Source organism: Petromyzon marinus, chromosome 2 (assembly GCF_048934315.1).
Source record: "Petromyzon marinus isolate PM22_M1 ecotype Great Lakes invasive population chromosome 2, UKy_Petmar_22M1.pri1.0, whole genome shotgun sequence".
Taxonomy (NCBI): Eukaryota; Metazoa; Chordata; class Hyperoartia; order Petromyzontiformes; family Petromyzontidae; genus Petromyzon; species Petromyzon marinus.
The window spans coordinates 17,005,235-17,029,245 of record NC_133668.1 but is presented as its reverse complement, the minus strand read 5'-3'; the positions used below and the strand labels follow the sequence as shown (position 1 = coordinate 17,029,245).

At 40.7% G+C, this 24,011-nt stretch overlaps 1 protein-coding gene across 10 annotated transcripts in view; it reads left to right on the top strand.

Annotated features, from left to right (window-relative positions):
* Window positions 1-24,011, top strand: part of LOC116945837 (supervillin) — a 155,262-nt gene that overhangs the window by 107,769 nt on the left and 23,482 nt on the right. For 9 of the 10 annotated variants that reach the window (XM_076071016.1, XM_076071020.1, XM_076071002.1 and 6 more), the window contains 11 exons: window positions 153-372; window positions 3,028-3,796; window positions 5,271-5,520; window positions 8,248-8,347; window positions 10,459-10,515; window positions 15,644-15,721; window positions 16,763-16,834; window positions 18,958-19,105; window positions 20,332-20,409; window positions 20,669-20,755; window positions 21,481-21,649. In XM_076071016.1, coding sequence (XP_075927131.1) covers window positions 153-372; window positions 3,028-3,796; window positions 5,271-5,520; window positions 8,248-8,347; window positions 10,459-10,515; window positions 15,644-15,721; window positions 16,763-16,834; window positions 18,958-19,105; window positions 20,332-20,409; window positions 20,669-20,755; window positions 21,481-21,649 — 2,028 coding nt within the window. The remainder of the gene's footprint in view (window positions 1-152; window positions 373-3,027; window positions 3,797-5,270; window positions 5,521-8,247; window positions 8,348-10,458; window positions 10,516-15,643; window positions 15,722-16,762; window positions 16,835-18,957; window positions 19,106-20,331; window positions 20,410-20,668; window positions 20,756-21,480; window positions 21,650-24,011) is intronic. The other variant, XM_076071010.1, reaches the window with a different exon arrangement.

Here is a 24,011-nt window from a genome sequence, read left to right as displayed (position 1 = left end):
TAATTTAATGTGGGGAGATGGGCTTTTGTCTGTTTATGTATTCATATATATAAAAATGTTTTTGTTAAATTGGACACCAAAATATATTCCATGCGATATTATAAAATAAATGTTTTTGTTAGGATAAATGACTTGTGTTTGTGTTTTTTAAGCAATCAAGAGTTGAGCGGTGGGGATGGAGGGGTTGGAGAGGAGGAGGAGAAGGAAGACATATCTCAGCTGAGCCTGGTGGAGAAGATGGCCTTGTTTGACCGGCTATCTCGACCACTGCCAGCGCAGCAGGCCTCCCCATGCCAGGCCTCGGACACACGCAGCCGTCGTACTGGCTCCCGATACCAGACTCAGCCAATCACAGCAAGTGAAGTGCAGCAAGTGAGTGCAGGGATGGTTTAAGTGCACAGCATCTATCACAACTAAGGCTGTTTATTTCAGCGTTTTTTTTTTGTCTGCAATCATTTTTAGCTTTCGGTCAAAATATTACTATTGGATAGTCGCACAGAAAAAACATATACATATACGTACTCTTCGGTTCTTTCGGTAAAGTCACGTAGGTATAAAATAAAATAAATCACGACGTTTCGGGCGCAACACAAGCATCCGTCATCAGGTGGGAAAGCATGGTCTGCTGCTTTAAAAACTGCTTTAAAACAGTCTGCATCAGCAGCAGGCCATGCTTTCCCAGTCTGCCTCAGCAGCAGGCCATGCTTTCACAGTCTGCATCAGCAGCAGGCCATGCTTTCCCACCTGATGACGGACGCTTGTGTTGCGCCTGATACGTCGTGATTTCTTTTATTTTATACCTACGTGACTTTACTGAAAGAACCAAAGAGTATGGATTCCTGCAATCACGAAAGCTTCAAATCAAGATATACATATACGCATTGGGCTTTGGCAGGACATGTCACGATAAGGGATGATACCCGCTAGTCATGAATCAGTACTGAGTTATAGCCAGCAAATGGAACACATCCGAGAGGGCATCTACTGAGGATATGGAATGATGAAATCGGTCTGTGTGCAAATGCTGGATGGATTGTTACATCTCAGGTGCAGTACAGATAAACCTTATAAACCATTATGCTCTTACCTGATCAATTTTGGGTAACAATGTAATCTAAATAAATAATCTGTTTCAACATCAGAATAAATAAAAATGTTCTATCTGGACTAATATTTTGCAATGGCATTTGTTTAAGTAAGGTAAGCCCTGGACTGATGTTGACCTCTTTGAGTTGTAACAGCAGGGAGTGGACTTAAGCAAATGTAGCTGGAGGTTGTCATCTGTGCAACATTGGAGGGAACTGGTATAAGCATGAAAGGATGCAAGGTGTGGCGGAATCAACGGAAATTGCCCAAGATTATCTCTTAACCTTGAAAGTTCATGGTTTATTTGAATGATTTTCAACATTAATTTCTTTGGCCATTTTTGAAAACCTATTTAAAATGCAGCTTCAGTTTTCAGTTTCAGTTTATTTATTGTGGTATAGCCCTGTGAGCCATTCGGCTCTTGAATCGGGTGCAACCACAACAACAAAAAAAACACGAACAAGAAAACATCTTAAAGTAACTGTGTGACTGTGCAAACAGAAAATCCATGAAAATAAACAGCAAAATATTCCTGAAAAAAGCACCGTACACCAACGCTGTGTGCAAAAAAATCCCAGTGGGATGCAAGTCAAACAACAACAACCACAAGAAAACTTCGATTAAGGCCATCAGTCTAAACTCTGTACTACAACAAAACAAACATGTCCAAACCAAAAAACGTTTTCGAAATCACCAAAAAATAAAGCCGTAATTGCAACGTAAGAGTGATCATAGGGACTGTGACCGAATTTTTACAGCACTTTGCCCTACTTAGAATAATATTCTAGAGACGCATTGTCATTTTGCTCTATTTCATATTATTCCTTTTTTTGCTATTAACTTTCTAAAAGTTATATTCTTGGTTCTTTCGGTAAAGTCACGTAGAAGGGAAACAATAAAATAATAAAAATATGAAACAATAAAATTATCACGACGTTTCGACTGCAACACAAGCAATCATCATCAGGTGTGAAAACCACAGCAAGAAAATTTGAAAAAAATGGCGGTTTTTTTAATGTTAGCACCACGGAGAGCGATTTGGCAGTTATTGAGATGGACGAGCCCATCTATGTTCTGAAAAGAGGAGGGGGGAGATGAAAATAATGGATGCGGTCTGAAAGCCACCGTAAGCGTGAACAATCAATTAAGACCCGAAATGGTTTATCAAATCCTTCCAATGATTGCTAAGCCAGAATCCATCTTCTCAGTTGAAATTGCCTCTGTGTTTGTATATGGTGGATAGCCTCATGAACGAATCTCTCATGGTAGCCAGATGGCTTGCAGATAACCTCTGTCTTGGAGAAGTCAATGTCATGTGAGCCTACTGAATTATAACAGTAATGTATATGTAATACAGTGAAACCTCATTCTAATGTTTTTAAGGTGATGAGAAAAATCTCATTCGAATACGTTGGATTCAAGAAATGCTATTTTCTACCATAAAAGCACACGTAGGTCATGCTGCCTATTTCCGCTTCTACTCATATCCTCTCTCACTCCATCCCTTTATTACGCTGTGTCCTCTTCACCTGCTTCACAAGTTTCCCAAGCCGTGCGCATCCTCACACCACACCATGCTGTGTCTCCGCTTTGCCTCATCTCTCGCACTACGCCCATCCGCATCTCACTCGACGCATCTTTCTCCTGACTCCACACAATCCCTTGTCTTTCACTCCAGTAACCTTCCTCTTCCGCATTGTCTGGTAGGGGTACACAATACCTGATTATGCGGTAAGTGGTAGGAGGATGCTTGTGCTGGAACATTTTTACATTGTTTCATTTGAGATTTTTGGGACCACAAAAACAATACATGAGGGAAAATGAAAGAAATAGGATCATAGAAATGTGGTTTAACTCTTCAAAAGTAAATAATCTTTCATATGTATTGTATGCGTTTGTGTGACCATTTTAGAAACCTAAAATATGACTTTATGTTTTCAGATCCAGGATGGTGCAGCCTCAGGATCAGTGAGTGAAGGTGGCCCTGGTCAATGGACTGAAGCGGTTGAACAGAACTTCTCCCAGGGCTCCGTGCAGCTGGTCACACAAGAATCCTCCAAGCTTGGCCGGCCTAGAAGTTTTTCTGCTGGACAGGAAGTTACCGAGGCTTCATCCAACAACAATTCTAGTTCGAATGTAACCAGGACTGCTGGAGAAAGAGAGCTGCGTGGAGATGATATGCCTGGAACTACTCTGTCAGTGTTCCAGAGCACATTCAAGGAGAAAACTCAAATGGAACAGGAAACAATTAAAACATTGCTATCTGGAAAGCTGCATCATGATCATGGGAGATTGGGAGATACAAAGCAGTTGGAGACAGTGACAATCGACAATCCCAAGAGCTTTTCAGGCCAGCATTTGACCAGAGACCAATCAGAGAAAGCCACTACAAAACAGTCCACGGTTACACAAACAGAGAATTCTGAGAGGAAAATGAAGTCTGAAGTTGCTGCTCGGCACAAGGAGGATGAGGCTGGGCAAGTGAAGCAGAGTGAATATAGTGTTGAGGCAACTGAAGAATCTCTAGCCTCTGACAACCAACTGGGTGTGGACAGAGACGACAGGAGAGATGGGCTGGAGCATCGGGACAGGAGCCAAGGGGGTGGAGAGTGGAGGGGTGGGGATGGAAGGAGTGAGGATGGGAGGAGGCTGGGGAATCGGGCCACGGACGCTGACAGCCCAACACAGGGCAGAGCTCTTCCAGGACATGGTGAGTGCCGTTAATTGATTGTGATGTTTGTTAATGTGCAGCAACAAAGCAGACACATTACTTATTGCTGAACAGTTTCATTTGTTAGAAAGGCATACGTGAAGTTAAACTGTGCTTTCAATATACTCGTACAAGTTTTTTGGTCTGCTTTTATATAACTTATCTCTTTTTTTATTTGACATTCAATGAGTGTGATGTGTTCATACATTACTCAAATGTTTAACCCTCCATAAAGCACACGTGTAATAAGAGGGTTTAAAAATGAGTTATTATTGACGCTCTGGGCCTTCTGGAGCCTGCTTCATAAGTGCGTGCAATGTATCCTTACACTTTGTGAACAGTGCCTCTGCTTGGTGAATAACTTGCCAACGCACGTGTGCTGCAAGTTTACTGCAAAGGAATGAGTGTTAATTTTCACTTCATAATTACAATGTTTTGTTTGAAGTCTGTAAGATTAAAACGACTCTTCCTGAGAGTATTGTTACAGTTGATCTGCCCATAGGTTGCTATTAGTCACACATGAAGAGGATGTTTTTGGTGTAATTGATAGAGGGGGTGAAGCGGTGGCGCACTGATTTGCACGCTATACCGTGAACCCGGCGACATAAGTATGATTCCCTGTCTTGGCCAAGTTCAGTGGCGAGACATACATTTGTGCTGACCATCGAGGTGAATTATGGTCAAACAACCCCCAAGACTCGCATTGTAGATTGGATTGACAAAGGGCTGATTGATTGTTATTTTTGTATACAATGAATAAACTATTAATGTAAATTATGAATCCTTTTAAAAAGCATACAAACCTATAACACTGAAGTGGGCAGATGCGAGTTGTTTGAAAAGGGACCCCTTTTTCTAGATTAAATCATTACACTTCCTGTTTATAAGGTGGCGCTCAAGGCCCCTCAACAAAAGGGTGCTTGAGTCGAACCACAGTGGGCACAGCCAAAGGCCGCACAGTGCTCACGTCCATGAGCCCATTCCATCCCAACCACAGCTGGGCGCGGCACATTCGGACCACTCTCGTCTCGTGTGCCCAGCTCGGTGGCCTACAGTTTTAGCTCTGTACCGTCCATCTCTCGCGATCATCTTGGCTATCTTCAGCAACAAGCGACTGTCCCCTGATTGTAAACATTAAAGAGAGTCGATTGCAAGAGAGGCAGACCTACTGTGACGTTGTACAAAGATCACACTTGGATAAAAAAAAACGTGTATTTATTAATGTGCGGTCTCAGAGATTTATTGTAACCCATCTGGTAATGTTACCTGGCTTCCAGGGTGCAATGCATGCTCATGGTCTGGTGTCACGTCTCGACTAATTTTCCAAGAGGCTGTTTACTTTTAGTCAGTGGAGGTTTCAATTTATTTCTCTGTTATTTATGTGCGTTAATGGCTGCGCAGAAAAAAAATTCGTGTTTTTTTTCACGTTGATAAATTACATGAGATGAATCGTTGCTTTTAATAATGTACGCAGATTTTTCTGACCAAACGTCTCATACGAGGGAGACTGTTGGAGACACCTCTCCCAGTGGCATGGCAACTGCACCATGGCGACAGACCCGTCTACAGCAAGTAATCAATGACAAGCAACAACTTTCCAGCCAATCGGAATTGATTTCAGGGAGCAAAACAAATACACCATCTGGAGGCAGCAATGCCATCGGGAACAAGAGTGAGCTACCTACAACACCGAACCTGATGACCACAATGTCCATCAAAGACAGGTACTAATACTGGGATGCACATCTGCAAACATTGGCCACTGAAATGATTAGCTTTTTTTTAAAACTTAATTTGAAGTAAATGGATGAGGAAGCCATATCACTTTTCAGTCAATGCATGACATTTTTTACGTCTAAAAGCATCACCGAAGTGTGTGTTTCTGCCATTGCTCTGTTCCGTTATATTTGATGCTCATTGCATGCATTGATTGCCGATGAAATATTATGATGTAGCATTTTGTTCTTGATGCTGATTGTAGTCTATTTACATAGAGGAAGCAGTGGGGTTTTTTTTGTCCAAAGGGTTTATTTCGGGAACCACCTGATGTTGCCGAGTGTATATAAAACAAACCATAACTGGATTCCTTCATGCAGCCAATTTGTGTTGACCGCATTCATCTGCACCAGTGGTGGAGCAAAGACGGAGTTAGGAGGGTGGATGATGGATTGAACAGAGGCTGTGCATAAACGTAGAGCTTGTGTTAAGCGATTGACCATGAGGCACTAACTAAATAAAGACAAAGTAAGAATAAAAATATATACATAGTTAATGTCTTGGAGATGCATATCTGGCCCTTGTTCCAGGCTGTCTGGCAAGAGTTTGAAGAGTCGTTCAGGAGAAAATAATACTTTAAACTGACTTTCAGGCACATTGCCATATGTCAATGTCAGTGACATTGTATTCGAAAGTACAGAGTTACGCCACAGTCAATGTTGTACTTGGTGCCAGTGATGTTAGTGTTTCCACACACAAATACAGTATGAAGTTTTATTTTAACTGTTAGAAAAGCAATATTGCCTCCTTTTCACTGATGGCATCACTCACTTTAGAAACGCTGTTTTTTTACATGGTTAAAGAATGCAATAATAAAACGTTATTCATTGCCACAGTACATTAAAGTTTTCAAGTTCTATACATTTTTGTATTTTTAAATTAACAATGTGCACCTATTTTTAAACACAGTTAATTGACCCTGATTGAAAGGTTAATGGAACACAGTGGTGAGCACTCACATTCTGACTGCGAGCCTAAACGGTTGCCATTTTGGTGCTTGCACTGTCAATCCGATGAGACTGAATTGATCGTGTACTGCGTACCTTTTTGGCACGTTTAACAAGAGTCCAACCGGCTAATATTGTGGAAAAAGACAGGGCTATGTTTGTATCGACATATAATCTACACGATCTATGCAACAACAAAACCATTTTAAAAACAGCAGTCTTTGTGAAGTTCATAGACAACATCTGTGACTTGTGGTGCACATCTTTGAGTCATCATTATTTACAATTAAGCTACGGAGTGCACAGATCCTATAACCTAGCAACATTTTCTGGAAGGAATTGGGAATGTTTGGTTACCAATGGGATTATACAATTTTTGAAATTACATTCTATCTTTTCTTAGGCTGGAGCATGTCATGCCTCCACATGCCCTATGCAACCTAGGGTGTGGCCTTGAACATGCCACAAAAGCCCGCCAAAGATTAGAGGTTTTTTTGATCATTTGCATGGGGCCTGTGTCAAATACTGCAGGGTTTCAGATGCTGGGAACCTTGGTTTTAAAAGCTTCACCAAAGTATTCACGGGCTCATCTGTGGGTTTGAGCCGCAGCGAGTAAGCGGCCTTTTTATAAAGGGAGATGAACCACCTTTTACAGAGATTTGTAATAAAAACCAAGTACCATATGTTTTTCAGTTTATTTTATAGCTAATGTATAGAGTGGTCCAAATGTCTTGTGACCCCCAATTGTTTGACCCCTAACATTTGTTGTACATTTGCATGTTCATTTCTGTTTTCTTGCTTGACTTTAAACAAGGGCTTTCCTGACTTTGCCAATGTAATTAATCTGGTTAGACTGGTAGAGTGAGGTCCCATTTGTATACAGGACCATTCAATCCAGCTTACCAGGCAGTAAACTTTTTTATGTTATTTTTTAAAACACTCCTTAACTTTTTCTTGCTGAACTGCCATCACACCCACAATTGCCACATTTTATTGATGTCATTGATTTACCTGTAGTACAAATATAGAATTATTAACATGCATGGTTTTTTTTAATTTATGCTTTCTGACCCCCACAAATAAATATAAATAAACTATACATAAATATTCAGTTTTTCCTGTTTTCTGCTCTGGATGAGGCACTGTGTTTAAATGTTAGCCTAATAGAACATTTTCTGCGTCGGTATTATTGAGCTGCAAACAGTGTTTCTCAAGTACATTAAATGAGTCATCTTGGCTTTTTATACTTCTCATTAATAGGTGTGTTTAGTGTTCAAATTATTTTCTATCCTCAGTGCATACTCTTAAATGTCAGTGGCGTTTACCTCCTTGTGTTGGGCAAAATGCAAGTCCATTCATGCTCTTGCGTCTCTCAGGCTTTTCTGTATGTCTCCCCATAGATTTAGAGCAGACCCTCTATATTCCAACTTTCCTTTTGTCCCCCCTCACCCCTCCCCCGTAAGTGCGTGGAGGGTCTCCCTGTGGATCCCATGTTTCTCCCGTCGTGTCTCCGAGAGTCTACTTTAGCAATTTGTATTCGTATTTCTCCAGTACATCCTTTGTGCCATGGACTCTGGTGTTTTAGTACTGTTAAGGCTTTAGCTTATGTATACTTCAGCAAGAGCAAGATTTCACTGTGTGGATATATGTGGTGTTTTTAAACAGATTATGTGTTTCTTGAGCCATGCCGTATGGCAAAAATGTAATTGCTCTGGGGCCTCTCTGCAGACTGAGCTCATTGCAGAAGAGTGGTAACGAAGACTGGAAAAACCGCTCGAACAAGCGTTCGGGAGACATGAAGATCACAAGGACTGAGCTCTTCAAAAAGGTATTTCACCATAAGGGTGTTGTAGTGCCTCCATCTGTATCATCTTAGATTGTTGCTGGAGCATATATTTAAAGTCTTAAGTCTGTTTAACTTGTAGTGGTTCCAGAGCTTTAATGTTAGCTGGGAAACGGACATATTCTTGAGTCCTAAACTTGATATTTGATTCCCAGACTACCCACTCTTCTGTGATTTACTGTCAACCGTTCTTCCGTGATAGAAAAAGCTGAAGCAAAACATTAGTTCTCATGTTTTTCCTCTCCTCTCTGAGCAAATTAGATTCCAATTCATTTATCCCAGTTTTGTCTCCATTCCCACAACATTTGAATAGTCAAATCCAAAATGCATTCTGTCTTATAGCCCCTGTCTAGCTGATGCCATGGTTTGCGAAACCAAGAGCTTCCAGGGAGTGAGGGCCATAGTTTAGGCTTTGTCCATGAGGGGAGATATACAAGTACCATACTGGTCAATGCACGTTGGTAAAGATAGGAGCACGCTACGAGGTAGCGCAGAGTTGCAGTTCGTTTACTGCAGAGAGAACTACAACAATGTATTAATTTACCTACTGGAGTAATAATGATGCATCATTCACAATAATAGTTTCTCTAGCGGTTAACTGTTACAGTCATACTGGAATTACAGTTTACGACTGAGTGTAACTGTGCTATTAGAAGAATCACTCGTAATTGTAATTTAATGCAGTAATGTTGTCTATTACTGCTTTGTACTGTTATTCTATTCAGTGGTGTTGCTTTATTTGTATTATTGTTTATTATTAATAAGTTAACCATTGCAATTGCCAATTTAGAATCTCTTTAATATCAAGGTAGTTTTTATAAAATATATATATTCCAATGAGGCTTTTTTGGGGTTCAATAATAGATGATGTTGCCAATGTAATTCCATGGCAACCAATGGATACCTTTCCTTTCATAATGCAGACACTTAAGAATTTTTTTTTAGTTCCATTAAGGCATTCCCTTAGGGCAGAACCATTTTACCTTTGGCACGTTTTAAATTGGGGAAATATTTAAAGTGTAGCATTGAACCAGGCACTGTAGTGGAGCACAGACTGTGTAGAAGATGGACGGCATTTGTTTGTTATCCAAAACATTTGACTGAAAATGACCAAATCAGAGAGTTTGCAAAGGGGACATGCTTTTCACGCAATTGATGTTTTCCATTTGGAAAGTGATTTTTGCCTGGGTCAGTTGAGGGGGGGCAGGGCTGTGGTGCTGTCAGCTATGATATTTGAGATGGAATGTTAATTCCCTAGAGCACAAACCCCATCTTTTGCTGGATAAGTGAGCCTAATTGAGGGATAAATAATACATTATATTTATATTCAACATTCATTAAACAAGTGTGAGCACAGGATAATTACTGAGAGCTAAACAAAAGTGTAATTCATTCTACTGCATTATCTTTGATAACAGTTGCTCAGCACAGAGTATTCTGGTTACCAGACTGTCGACTATCCTTCGTCATTAAGTACATTGGGAATGGTACACTTGGTTGAGTTTATACTCTTTGGTTCTTACGGTAAAGTCACGTAGGTATAAAATAAATTAAATCACGACGTTTCGGGCGCAACACAAGCGTCCGTTATCAGGTGGGACAAACACAGCAAGAAACAATTTATTTTATTTTATACCTACGTGACTTTACCGAAAGAACCAAAGAGTATGGATCCCTGCAGTCACGAAAACTTCTAATCTAGACTTGGTTGAGTTTCTTTTGAAAATGTATACTTGCAAGCTCCACCACCCATCCCATCCCTTAATGGTATGATGATCATCAAGAAGCATTAGCAATCCCCTGCTACATGAAGGCCATCACCATTCCTCACAGTCTTTCAATATCATCATCCATCTCACTGCTCTACAGAAGGGGAGTCGGGCGAGGAGTTTAGACGAATTACATTATATAAAAGTATTATAGTCGACATGTTTATCCACAAATATAATAATTTCTTCATGGACGATGCTTTGCTTAGGAGGGCTATCAAAACCAGCTTGCTGTATTGCTTTAGGCTCAAATCTTTGCTGTTTCTCATTTTTTTCCTTTCCCATAATCTGCATCTTCTCAATTTCTATAACCCTCTTGGCATGCAGGCAGGGTATCCCAGTGCTCCTGAGTCAGATGCAGGGGCTGGCACCTCTCAGCTCTTGGTAAGATGATGAGCTTTTCTTCCACCTACCACTTTCTGCGGCTGTTCAAAAACAACCGCTTTAGTAAACGTGTTTACTTGTTTACTAAATCATGGAAACTTGGGATGCCTTGCCAGCTGATTAACATAGTTTACATGATAATGTGTCAATGGATCCCAAGCAAGTAAGACTTGACTTAAAGCTTTCGTGACTGCAGGAATTCATACGCTTTTGGTCTTTCGGTAAAGTCACGTAGATTTCTGTCCGAGACCTTGCTTCCATTCACTGGCAAGACCACCTCAGTTGTACTTAATTCAGCTCACTTGGTATCTATAATTAAAGACATCTCACTATCTCCAGGTGATTTGCTTGTCAGCTTCGATGTAGTTCTTTGTTTATCAAACTTCCTGTGCCTGACACCATTGCAATCATTGAAGATTTGGTTCAACAAGGACTGAATGCTGATGTACCAGCTCTGGTGACAAACTGCCTCACCGACACTTACTTCACCTGGAATGGTACATTCTACAAACAAGTTGAAGGAACCCCAATGGGGTCTCCCTTATCTCCAGTGATAGCCAATGTTTTCATGGAAAAATTTGAGACATGCCATCCAGGCATCCAACCTACATCCTTCCTTGTGGAAGAGATACGTAGATGACACGTTTGTCATCTGGCCACATGGCCTGCCAGCACTAAACCAATTCTTCAACCACATCAATTCCATACACCCAGCCATCAAATTCACCATGTCGGTGGAAAAAGGATGGCAAGTTACCATTCTTGGATATTTTAATCGAAAAGAGACCAGATGGCTCATTGGGACACTCTGTTTACAGGAAAGCCACCCACACAGATGCCTATCTAAAACCTGACTCCCACAACCATCCAACCCAAAAGGATTTCCTCATCAAAACTCTACACCATCGTGCTCGTTGCATTTCTGACCATCACCACCTAGCCAGTGAACTGGAGCATGTACACCAAGCCCTCAAGATGAATGGATATTCGGACTACACAATCCGTAAAGCTATCACCCCAACCGTTGGGAGAAAACCATCTGAGGACCCAATCAAAACCATCACCTTGCCATACATAGCAGGGGTTACCAAAAATATTTCCAAAATCATGAGTAAACACAAGATCCAGATTCGATTCAACACAGTACATACAATTCATGATCTGTGAAGGATGTGATCCCTGACATGCAATACCCCGGTGCCTACAAACTAAGCTGTGGTTGCGGCAGTAGTTACATTGGGGAAACTAAGCGACATGTCTCGGACTGTGTTCGTGAACATAAGGTAGATCTGAAACACGGTAGGACCAATACCTCGGCCGTGGCTGATCATTGTTTTAATGCTGTGGGCATACACGAAATTGATTTCTCCAAGACGAAGGTTCTCTGCAAACCTACTGGCTATCGACAAAGATTCGTTCATGAAGCTGTTCCAGGTATATAAACACAGACAAAATTTCAGCCGAAAAGATGGGTCAAACTGAGCAATCATTGGAAGGACGTTATTAACCAGTTTAAGTCATAACTAGCTGTGATGTTTCCATCCTACCTAGAGACACACACAGATACAGAGAGAGAGAGACACACATAGACAAACAGAGAGACAACCAGGCTATGAGTTAACTGTGTTAACCGACTCTGTGTTGCGTTGCATTACACTTCCTAATTTTACTAAATTTGTTTTCTCAAACTTCCTATTTCTCTCTCTAAATGTTGCCGTGCTTGTTTGTTTATAAGTCCATTGTCTCTCCTCCGGCCACTATGATCTGGAATTGCACACAACTCTCTCATTGTTCCGTGCTTGTTTGTTTATAAGTCCATTGTCTCTCCTCCGGGTGCTATGGTCTGGAATTCCACACAACTCTCTCATTGTTCCGTGCTTGTTTGTGTATAAGTCCATTGTCTCTCCTCTGGCTACTATGGTCTGGAATTCCACACAACTCCCTCATTGTTCCGTGCTTGTTTGTGTATAAGTCCATTGTCTCTCCTGTGGCTGCTATGGTCTGGAATTCCACACAACTCTCATTGTTTTCTACCCCATTCCCCCCCCTCTCTGTCTGCCCTCCCCTCTCTATCTCTCTATTTAAGGCCTTGACACCAGAGGCGTTGTCTCTCTGTTTGTCTGTGTGTCTCTCTCTGTGTGTCTCTGTGTGTGTCTCTATCTGCTTGTGTGCCTATCTATGTTTCTCCATGTCTGTGTTTTGTCTCTCTCTCAAATTTAGCAACGTAATCAACCAGGTAGGGTGTTGACTTTTGTGTTAGCCGACTCTCTGTGTTGTATTGCATTATATGTCTAAGTTTACTATGTTTTCTCATTCACTCTTACCTGATGATGATTGCTTGTGTTGCAATCGAAACGTCGTATTCTATTATTTAATTTATTTTCTTTCTACTTGACTTTACCGAAAGAACCAAAGATTATTGACCAATACAGTTAATACTCTTTCATTGACAAGAAAATAACATCTTGGATGCAATGGTGATGTTCTAGTATACCACCATAGCAATTCCTATTAACGTCACTTTTATGACAGTGTTACATTGTTACTTCTTATTTGTATATGGGGACGTTGTGAGCATGTGCGTCTTAGGAAAATCACCAAAACCCTGAAGCATTCACAAGCTTGTTGATGTGTATTCTTAATGCAGTTAACAGCTGCACATTGAGGTGTCAGTGCAACCTAAAACTTAATCCAAGTAATTTCCAGAGGTTCATAAGAATCCTTGAGATTCCTGGATTGTCTCCTGTCCCTGCCATATGCATGGCTTCAGTGTACACAAAATAATGCACAACACTGGACACAATAGCTAACATTACACAGTATCCCCTCAAAACAAAAACATGCACAGTAAGATATTGTTCTCTAGATTTACCATGCTTATTGGCAAGACGCTTTAGGCGTATACTGAAGGTTTAAAACCAGCTATGAATAGGTGAGGAACAGAGCGTTGAGAGAAGGATTGCATCCTGGTGGTTTAGAAAGCTCCTTTAGGTAGCTTCTGAACAGAGAGCAACCACAGAACTCAGTGGAATTACGGAGAGAGAAACATAACTTGAACAAGTCAAAACATATTGAAGTGTTGTTGAAAATAAGTAACCATGTAGATTTCAAAACAACTGAAACCTGGTAAGACTGGCAGGGTGGTGAATAATACACCTTCATTGGCCACTGCTAACTATGTTGATCCATCAATCATAGGACATTGTCTAATGAGTTATGCAATGTTTGTGGATGTTCAAGCAGCATAAAATATACAGTTTTATGGGAAGTTAGACTTTTAAGAAAACCACATCATCATCATCATATATTTATCCTCCATAATATAATATATATTTATCCTGCTTTATCCTTACAAACTTTACCAATCTAGATAACATAAACAAAAAAACTAAAAACCCAAAGAACTTACAGAATAGGGGCTGGGTTTTTTTGGTGAGCTGTGACTATTCAGGTATGGACAGGTCGAATTAACTTTTTTAATTTCCATAAAAGTATATTTTCTATCTCAAGTTATGAGCGCAATATGGACACAATTCATGGGAAGTTGATGGTGAGGCTCAAACTGACACAGGGAGGCCACAGGCACCCAAGATGCTCTCCGAGGGCCCTTGAGGGCCAGTCCTCTGGAGCAGCATCCTGCTGCTAATGATTAATGCTTCATGGTGTACCTCACTCTGTTTACGTCCAGGCAAAAGCACGCCAAGCCTCCAGTGTTCACATGCTGGTATACCAGTGCGCAAGCACTGCTATCTTTGCACACAGATGCAGGTGGTATCGTCTTTCGTGCATATTGCAATCCCTGGATTGTTAGCATGGTGTTTTGTGCTACAGCCAATGCCACGGTGTAGTTCGGTAACTTTTCACGTTGTAGACAATCACTGGATTTTATCTGAAAGGATCAATGTGGATTATTATGGTGCATGAAAATTCTAGCTGCATTTTATTTCCTGTAAAAGTGTTCATAGTTAGTTCAAAGTAATATTTTTTGCTGAGTTTATGCTGTTGTTGAGTATTCCATTTTCAATGGAAAATATCCTGCTATAAAGGATAGCATAAACACATATTTTGGTTCTGGTAGCAATTATAATAAGTTTGGCATCAAGAAAGCTCATGGTGTTTAGCATCATGACATATTACAAAGCACTACATGGCATACACAACAATGTTCGAGTAATGTATTGTTATTTATATCAATCGTATCTAATTGTACTGAAAACACACCTGATGACGACCGTTTGTGTTATGGTCGAAACGTCGTGAGAATTTTTATTGTTTTATATATATTTTATTATTTTATTGTTTTCCTTCAACGTGACTTTACCGAAAGAGCTAAGAATATGAATATAATCTTCGGGAGCTTACATCACTTTAGTATTGTCACGATACTCCTTGTGAGCGTGGTGGTGAAAATGCCATGTTCCTCTAGTGGCTTGTTCTCTCCATAGAACAAAAACCCTCTTAACGAACACAAAGGGGTATCAGTTTTATTGACCCGAGAGAGATGATGGGCTGAGTCGATTTCCAACAAGGATTCAAACTCTTAACCAGCTGATTGTGCTACTGCCGCCAATGACGCTCGCCATGAAAATATGCCAATGAAAAGAATGCTTTTCAATTTTGTTTACAACCTTTTTTGTAAATGAATGGAAGAAAAAAAAACTACTTATACATTTTTATAAATAAGGTTGTTTAGATCCACCATGTGAAGGTTTGTCTATAAATGTATCATTCTTTAACAAACTGAGCAGTTATCATAGGTTAGCATATTTTTGTTAATAATCGTGTTTCATGTCAATTCCTCTTAACATTTAAAGATGTATTCTTAATGTATTCCTTGTGCAGCATTTATATAGAATATTACTGGCCCGAGGTGCATTTCCAGTGTATGCATTATATTCATGCCATATCGTTGGAATATTCCAACTGATGATTCATAATTACTGATATATTGACAGGTTTTTTTTTAATGCATGCAATATTGTGCTTGTAAATTACATTCAGGTAGCTCCCTGGTTTTATCTTTCAAACCTAAGCTCTGCTCTTTATCTCTTAAATTCTTGCATCTGATATTCGTTTCCATGCTGTTTTTGCTATTCTTCCTTCTCTGCACTGTGTTGACCTCTCCAAGGGACCTGTATTTGCTTCCGTTTTTAACCCTGCTCTCTTTGCGATCCATCAAAACAAGTACGCTATCCACTACGACAAGGTGAGGTCTAGTCTAGGCCATTTTATAATGGCAGCTTTTTCCCTTAATCTCTTGTTCTCGTGTGATATCTTGGCCAGGACACTTAACTGGCAACTGTTTTAATTTGACAGAGCATCATTATTTCTTTGGGATGAATACTTGATGCACTGATTTCAAGACCATATTCTTCATCAGAGCAAAACCGATTAACATTGAAACTTGAAACTAACAGGAAATGGTATTGAAGAGGTCGTGCATGCTCCTGGGAAATTCCAGTAATGTGTTCGAAATCACAAAATCCCCTCTACCAGGATGCCTCTCTCCCCTCCCAGTGTGTATATTATACTGTACGGACACTGCAGATTGTAAAATAAAAAGACAATTGCATGAAAAATAATTGAATTTGCATGAACCTATTTTAAGGATAATTGCTTTCAAGTGCTATCCATTGAACTGATAATATGAATAAAACATTCTTAGTCAAATACATTTCCTTCCAAACTAGCTAAGGGGAAAAAATACCTCCTATTTGCAACCCTCACCAACCATTCTTACAAATAAAAAATATATAAATGAGGTGGGGGAAAGGAGGTTGTTTTACTAATAGGATAACCACTTTAAACTTTCCACAAAGTGGCACCAATTTTATTTGCCCCAGAAGGATGAAGGGCTGAGTAAATCCCTGCCCAGGATTTGAAATCCCAGCCATCCATTTGTGAGCAATGAATTCCTATCACAAAATGTTCATGTACATGATCAACCTTAATTAATTTATAATAGATTTTGGTTTGATGTTGATTTATATATCTCTGAGCCACAATAACATATCTTCCAGTTCAGGAAGGTGCCTTTATTCCTCCATTTGGGACCAATCAAAATAAAATGTATCCCTTCAGAGGCATCAGCTATGAGCACCGCTCGTGATCACAATCCTAACTGCCCTTTTGTTGCACCTTGCTTTTGTAGTGCTATCATAATGGCTCGTTTCTCTCTTTGCTGCTTTCCCGCTCATAACTTCCTCTGCCTCCTTTGGCTGCGTCGCTGCGTCTTGTGGTGGCCCAGGCACGTGCCTCCTATGTCGTGTTGGAGGTTGAATCTCAAGCTCACAAGGCTCATCGGCCCTGGCGGCGGCAGGTGACTTGCACACCACTGGCTGCAGTCTCCTGTGTTTCCCTCCTCACGGTGTGATGCTCAGATTTTCCTCTGCATGCTCACATTTGAATCAGTTTTCTCGTCCTGCATGAGAGCATCCATGCGCTTGAGTGAACCTCTTGTCAAACTTTTTATTTGTCAAACATTAACGATAGCATTACAGTTTGAATACTGTAACATAGGCATGCAACAGTGGCATCACTTAATTGGCAGTTTCATGGCGAACATTGTGAATTTATATTCTCAGCCACAGGTTTCCATAGGGTGCATGATAAAGGGAGCCTTTATTTGTGTGTTGAGTACTTCATGGTATTCTCCACGGTTGCTCGGCTAGTGAATCCTGTTAGAAGATGAATCCAAACCATGTCAGAGTGCACAATGTTAAATACGAAAACTATAAACAACGTAGGGGCACGGATAGAGTGTGTGTGAGCCTGATGCACATCGGAACAATGATAATAATGCAGTCTAAATCAGGCGGAGCTCTTGCTCGAAGCTTTGTGCAATGTGCTTTGAACCCGGCGAACCCGTGGTTTGATTCTCAGCCATGACTAACATCAGTGGAAAAGTGGTCCCAGAACCCCGGCTGGTTTATGCTTCACTAATGCACACTGACCAGCAGGGCCCCATGACTCACTCGGTCGGCATAGGGAAGCCATCATCGAGTAGTGGATTGACAAAGAGCTGGATATGTAAATTTCGTTTTTTATCATGTGAATAGCTGTGGTTTTCTTGATTGAGGGTTAATTGTGGGAGGTTATGCTTTAGCACACTTTTTTGAAGTGCTTTACTTATAGAGGTACAGTTATGCCCTGTTTCTGTATTCTTATTTCATTCAAAACATGTTTTGTGATGTTCATCTCTGGGCACGAGACCTTTATTTAGTAGTTGGTTTTATTTCCTCATATATTTGTTCAAATTCTTCATTTCATTTGTTTTTTTAGTAGAATATACATTTTAATTATCTTCAACTTGTAAGAGTTCGAGACCCGTCATGTTAGCTGAGCATCTCTATCCCTTGTACTCTAGAAGACAAAATTTCTGCTTGATTACCAGAGACAATACGAGTCCCACTACTACATACTTGCCCTCTTTGATAGAAAAGGTTGCCACCTTTCAGAAGTATGGTGTTCCCTTTTTTTCACCTCCCTAGAGATCAACTGTGTTCCAACATCCAACGTGGACATTAACAGACAAAGGGAATGCATCAACTGAAAGTGTACATAGAAGCATGGATAGGTTCGTGCTTTGGAATTGTTTGAGACAAGAAGAACATGTGAAAAATTAAAAATATCTAACTTAGATGCCACATTAACTGCAAAGAAATGTAAATGGGATAAGGAAGGACACTTTCCTGGAAGCAATGATTGCCTGTGGTTCAGACTAATGATCCAGAGGCAGAAAAAAAGAGGAAATACGCCTGAGAGAACATTCGCCGTGCAGATGGAGTGATGAAATTGGCTTGTATGCAGGGAGCAGATCGATTTTTTAATCGCGAGACTGTGAGACATGGCAATGGCTTCGGGAGGCCCTCATCCATTAGTGGGTAGATCATGGCTGAAGATGATTTATCTGGTGCACAGTTTTTTCCAGACATTTTAGAGTTCATGTTTGAATAAGAGTAAGTCTGTGCTCTTTGGTCATGGACAAATACACTGATCTTCATGGCTTGGCTAGATTCTTGAATTTGGCTGGGAAGAATGTTTTTGTTAAAAAAATAAACTTAGAAATTATTAGAAATATGTAACGATAAATATTAAAACAAGATAGATTGGCTACACATGTAAGAGGTGTTAAGCCGGTGATGGTACAGTCATTCTCCTATCCAGTGACCAGCCTCTTCAATGCAATGACCAGTCAAGGTCCAGCCTGCCTCTTGTTAGCTTCTAAATAGGCCCTTCCATTCGTTAATTTCACTTACCATGCATGTGATGTGTATTCTAGTTTAAAACCCATTGAGGCCCACCATTGTCACAATTTTTAGAACTGCTGTGATCCACAATTCTGATTAGCACAGTTGGCTATGTACATTGTGAAAGAAGATCAACATGCATACATACATTACATTTGTAACGAATCGTTTCTATTTTATTCTGCTTGTTCAGAAACTGGGGCTGGAGGCTGATTCAAAGATGTCCATCTCGGAGCGGAAAGCCCTGATAAGCGAGAGTGAAATGGCGTGGCAAGTGCGGGGTGCAGGTGCTGCCAACGACTCGGTGCAGTTCACGGTGGCTGGCCGCATGGTTAAGAAAGGCAAGTGCCAATTCGTTTATGTGAGAATCCCATGCCGTACCGAGGACCAGCGGTTCACATGTGTTTTAAAGTTTTGAGCCAGTGGTAGCTAGTCTACATTCTCATAGCAAGTGCAGTCTATTCATAGGACAGTCATTGGTAACTTCTCACCCAGAGGCGTGGTGGGCTGACATTGTAGCTGACCAAGACATGACTTTCAAATTGTGCATCGGACATTGCCACTGCAGCACCGTGCCTCAATGTAATAAAAATACCCTGTTGCTACTAATACAATTTGGTGCATGAGGGCATTGCATACCAGTGTCATAGCCCATAGTCTTAAGTATATATTTTGTAATTTATAAAGGAGGGCATTAATCTCAAGACTTTTCAATTTCATGATTCATAAACCCTGCCTCAAAATGCAGATCCCGTGAAATACTTTCAACGGGGACTTCCCTGTAGGAATGCTTTATTGATGAACCCTGTCTCCACACCCCTTACAACCACATATATACCAAGGCAATAATACTGTAATAGCAGAATGAGGAGGATTTATATTGGCAATGCAACTGCAGGATATATCATAAAGAAAGAAGTAATGGCTAGGTGTGGTGGTGTCACCGGCAGTGTTCTTGATGACCTCTTGACCTTTGCTTTCAGATTTTTTTTTCGTGCTGACAGAATTATGCTGAAGCCAGCATACCAAGGAGATCATTGTCTTAACTGCATAGCTTTTGACTCTTTCCCCCGACATAGATAAACTGAAATACCCAGTGCAAATTGATAAACATGCAAGTAATAATAAAGTTTCCGTTGGGATACAAAACAAATGTACATATATTATAAAGTGTGCCTCATGTTGCTCTAAGAAAACAAATCAATGTTTTAGTATCAGTGCCTTAACTTGCTTCCAGGAGACCAACAGACTATGTTTCAAGCAACTCGTATAGACGCCAGTACTTGTTCATTCCTGACTGAAGAAATATATAAATGTACATTGTCTTCTTCTAAATAATTACTCTTATCAAGGATATTTTATATACTTGAAGGACACCACACCCACTGAGAATTACATAAAACAAACTGAGTTTGTGACAAGGATGGGCATGGTTTTGTCTTTCCCCATGGACACATGCTGTGGCACAATCCGCAATATATCTTCATGTTCTCAAAGTATTCAAACAAAAATGTGACTTTTTCCAACCAAGTGCTTCAATGCATCCTGTTGGTGGCGGTCCATGCAGGTCTGGTGTCATCCTTGCCTGACCCCTTGACACCACGATCTAAGGCGGCCGAGTCAGCCATCAGCAAGCCTGATACGGGTGAGACGGCACAGCTACGTTCCACATTCACGTGTACCAAGTCAGAAGGTTGTTTAGGCATAAAAAAGAATGTGATACATCCCCACCGCTGGCAAAATACTCTTCTGGTTCACAGCTCTGCCCACTAGACCACCTTGTAAATAACACTATTTTATCTTGAACTAGAAAATGTAGAGTATTTTTAGTTAACTCTTTACTTTTAATCCACTGTGCTGATATTTGCCTGGCATTGATATTCGTCCGTGTGTGTGTTTTCTAGAAATTATTCCTTCGGATTCAATAGAATCCGATAAGAAACTGGACAAGCTGGAGTCATTCCTGGATAGGATCAATACCAAGTGTACATGTGGGTGAATTATATGACTTACCTGTTATCCACGACTTTCTATACAGCATGTTATATGCAATTATGTTGTGATGTGTGATCTGGGCATTGAACGCTGCTTTTGTGCATTGCATGTAAAGAATTTTAGCTAACAGTGTACGGGTGCAAAATTCCCATGGCTGGCAGAAGTCATGTGCTTAGCATTGTCATGCTGTGTGTAGAGTTAAAATAAACTCACAAAACACCTCCAAGGATCTCTGTAGACCTGAAATAATGTAACTGAATAAATACAAAATTTCCTGTGATGATGTGCCAATGTGCACCGAAGCGAGGACCGTCTCAGGACTGCATTACTGTAGTCGGGACTGATTAGCCCTGTAGATCGTGATATACCATTATCAAACTATATTAATTGGGTGTTATTGACAATGAGGATACAGTTATTATTTAGTATGATTACACAAATTATGTCACAATATTAGGGCTTTAACATATTATAATGGTAGATTATCTCTATTTTTAATTATTCCTCTTCTTTGATATGACAAATGAAATGCAACTGTTACAGATTCAGTTGTAAGTGATTTAGCTACCAATTTTATTTGCCTGAGACTTTACGAATTGCCGAGAACGCTGTTGCATTTACGTTTACATTTCCGACAGTGCCAAGTTTAAACGAATGTGAACAACCTATGTCGATTCGTGAATTTACACGAGGTCTCTTGCTGCCGCCAATGTTTGCTCAGTGGAGTCACGGACGGCAGTGGTGAGCGTCACCGAGGAGGTGGTGAAGGAGGTGCTGCAGCCCGACGACGATGAGACTTTCCGCCGCTTTTACAGCAGCTCCACGTCCTCTGTGGCCGTGGAGATTCGTGAGGAGGACTTGGATGTTCTGTGCGACTCGGAGGCTCCCAGGTTAACCAGGCCCTTGATTGCGCGTTTAGGCTCAAGTCATGCCATTCTTATACCATGCGTAGCGTATGTGTTTTGTGTGTTTGTTTGGCAGGAAGTAGGGAGTGGTGGTTGTGTTGCGGTTAGTTCCGTGCGACTCAGTTGACCCGATTTAGAGTCCCCACTCCACAAGCAATAACATTGGCGAACATTCAAACGATCCTGGGCCTCCCCGAGGAAGACTCAGCCGCAAATGAGTAACCTAGTGCGGTGTGCAAACATCTTCACTCGGGAGACAAAGGCGGCCGGGTGTGGTGCTGGCCACCTACCCCCTTCGTGTGCCGTCCCGGCCTTCATAAGTGCTCGCTCATAGCCCTTGCCCCAACAGTCTGTGAAAGCTAGTTGGGGGATCTTTGCCTTTGTTTGGCAGGATCAGTAAATTTAACATTTCAAATGTTCGTGCACCCGCTCTGTCAGCTCTCTTTGTCCGTGTGTTTTCATTATGTGACCCACTACCCTTCTCTTGTAACTTCCTCTGGAAATGTTCCACCATTTCTGACCAGCTTGGACTGCACACCTGTGAAAAATAGCTCCATAGCTCATTGGGTTATTCCAGCCTATATATAATGTCTTCTGTGTCTTGCTCGAGAACACAGCCAACACAGCACGCTCAAGCTGGACAGCAGTTACAGTATAGGCATGGAACACGGGTGTAGCTTATTGTGCTTCATAACAACAAAATGAAATTAAGGCATTTACTTTCTAAGTTATTCATATTTTGAGTAATTCATTGGCTTTGAGGATAAGAATTATCTTTTGCATTTCCATCACGTGTTGTGCATTGATCACCATTCAGCTGCTGTTTTTTCATTATCCTGGCCCCTCTCCCCTTTGAATCCTCAGGCCATGTCCTGTTTAATGTTTCTCACATGGCAAGCTTGGTGGACATGACACTTAAGGCATCGCAGTAAATTTCTCTGCTCCACGATGCCATGAAACCGTTACCATTCCACCTCATATTTTTTCTTTAGGGACAATGTGCTGTGCCCTTGTGAAAATTAGAGGACAATGTGATGCTATATAAAATATATACGCAGCGATATCAGTGTTAAAACCCTTTACAGTATAGGGAGCCCTGGCGCTGCATGGAGACTTTATTCGCAGCCTCGATTGATTATTTGTGTCTACGATACTGTGGTAATCTGTGCATAACGTAAAACAAAAATTGCTAATGCTTTTTCCCCTACGCGATGTAGTTGAGAATAAGAGTGTGATGGATAAAGGGAATGTTTTGTTGTGTTAGTATGCACATTAATCTATGCTATGATTCACCTTTCACTCTCACTTTTTTACGCATGAAAATAGGGAAGTGACCAAAAATTGTAATTGTTTATATGCTCTGGCATTTCAGTAAAATCCTGGTGTATTTTCTCTTGGGGTTATTTGCATTTCTGACATTTGCAACTGTGACTTTCAACTGCGATTTGTCAACTCTGAATTTGCAAGGGTAATTTATGTCTTCTTTATATTCTTTTTAAACTGCACTGATTTTTTTCTAAAAAATTTTTGTTTGAGTTTGTGTGTACATTTTTTTAAATGTATCTACCTATGTAACTTCCTCTAATTTTCCACAATTGCTATCCCAGCTTGGTCTTGACGCCTGTGAAAAGCGAGCTCCATAACACATCGGGTTCTTCCAGTGTAAATAAAATGTTTATATAGGAACTGATAGTGCACTTTCAAGGTGGCACCTATTCTTGATCCAACAGCTATTTAAGGGAAACTCTGAATGTGAACTATTTGCTTATTTACTTATTGGATTGTTCACCCTTAGAATGAGATGCGTGATGCCTTAGATTATCTAGCTTTTAGGTAGGTGTCCTTAAAATATTGACACTTCTGTTAGCTAAGACCCTATTATACACACCCAACAGCAACTTCTATATGGAGGCTACTCTCATGTTGGGATGATTCCCACTGTTTTACTTTGTCAGGATGATCATGCTCATGATGATAGTAATGGTAATCGTGATGATGTGTTGTTGCACCGTAGATAGGAGTCTTTTGGAAGTCGTTGCCTTGGCAGGAATAGTGCCTCGCAGTCACGAAGATAAAAGGAGTGATATAGAAGTTGGTGAAATACACATCCTATTCGTCTAGGTTTTTGTGGGCTTCACCTGACCCGAAATTACCTTTGAAGTTACCTCCTGGATGTCCATCTTTTATACGAGCCATTACTCGGATAAGAGGAGTGACGTGGACGTGGCGAGACATTTATCCCATCATCCGTGTGTATTCACGCTTTGCCGTCAGATTAGAGGAGTCGAGTTTTCAGATAAACACGGATAATAGGACCCATGTCCAACGCCCCCCCCCCCCCGACACC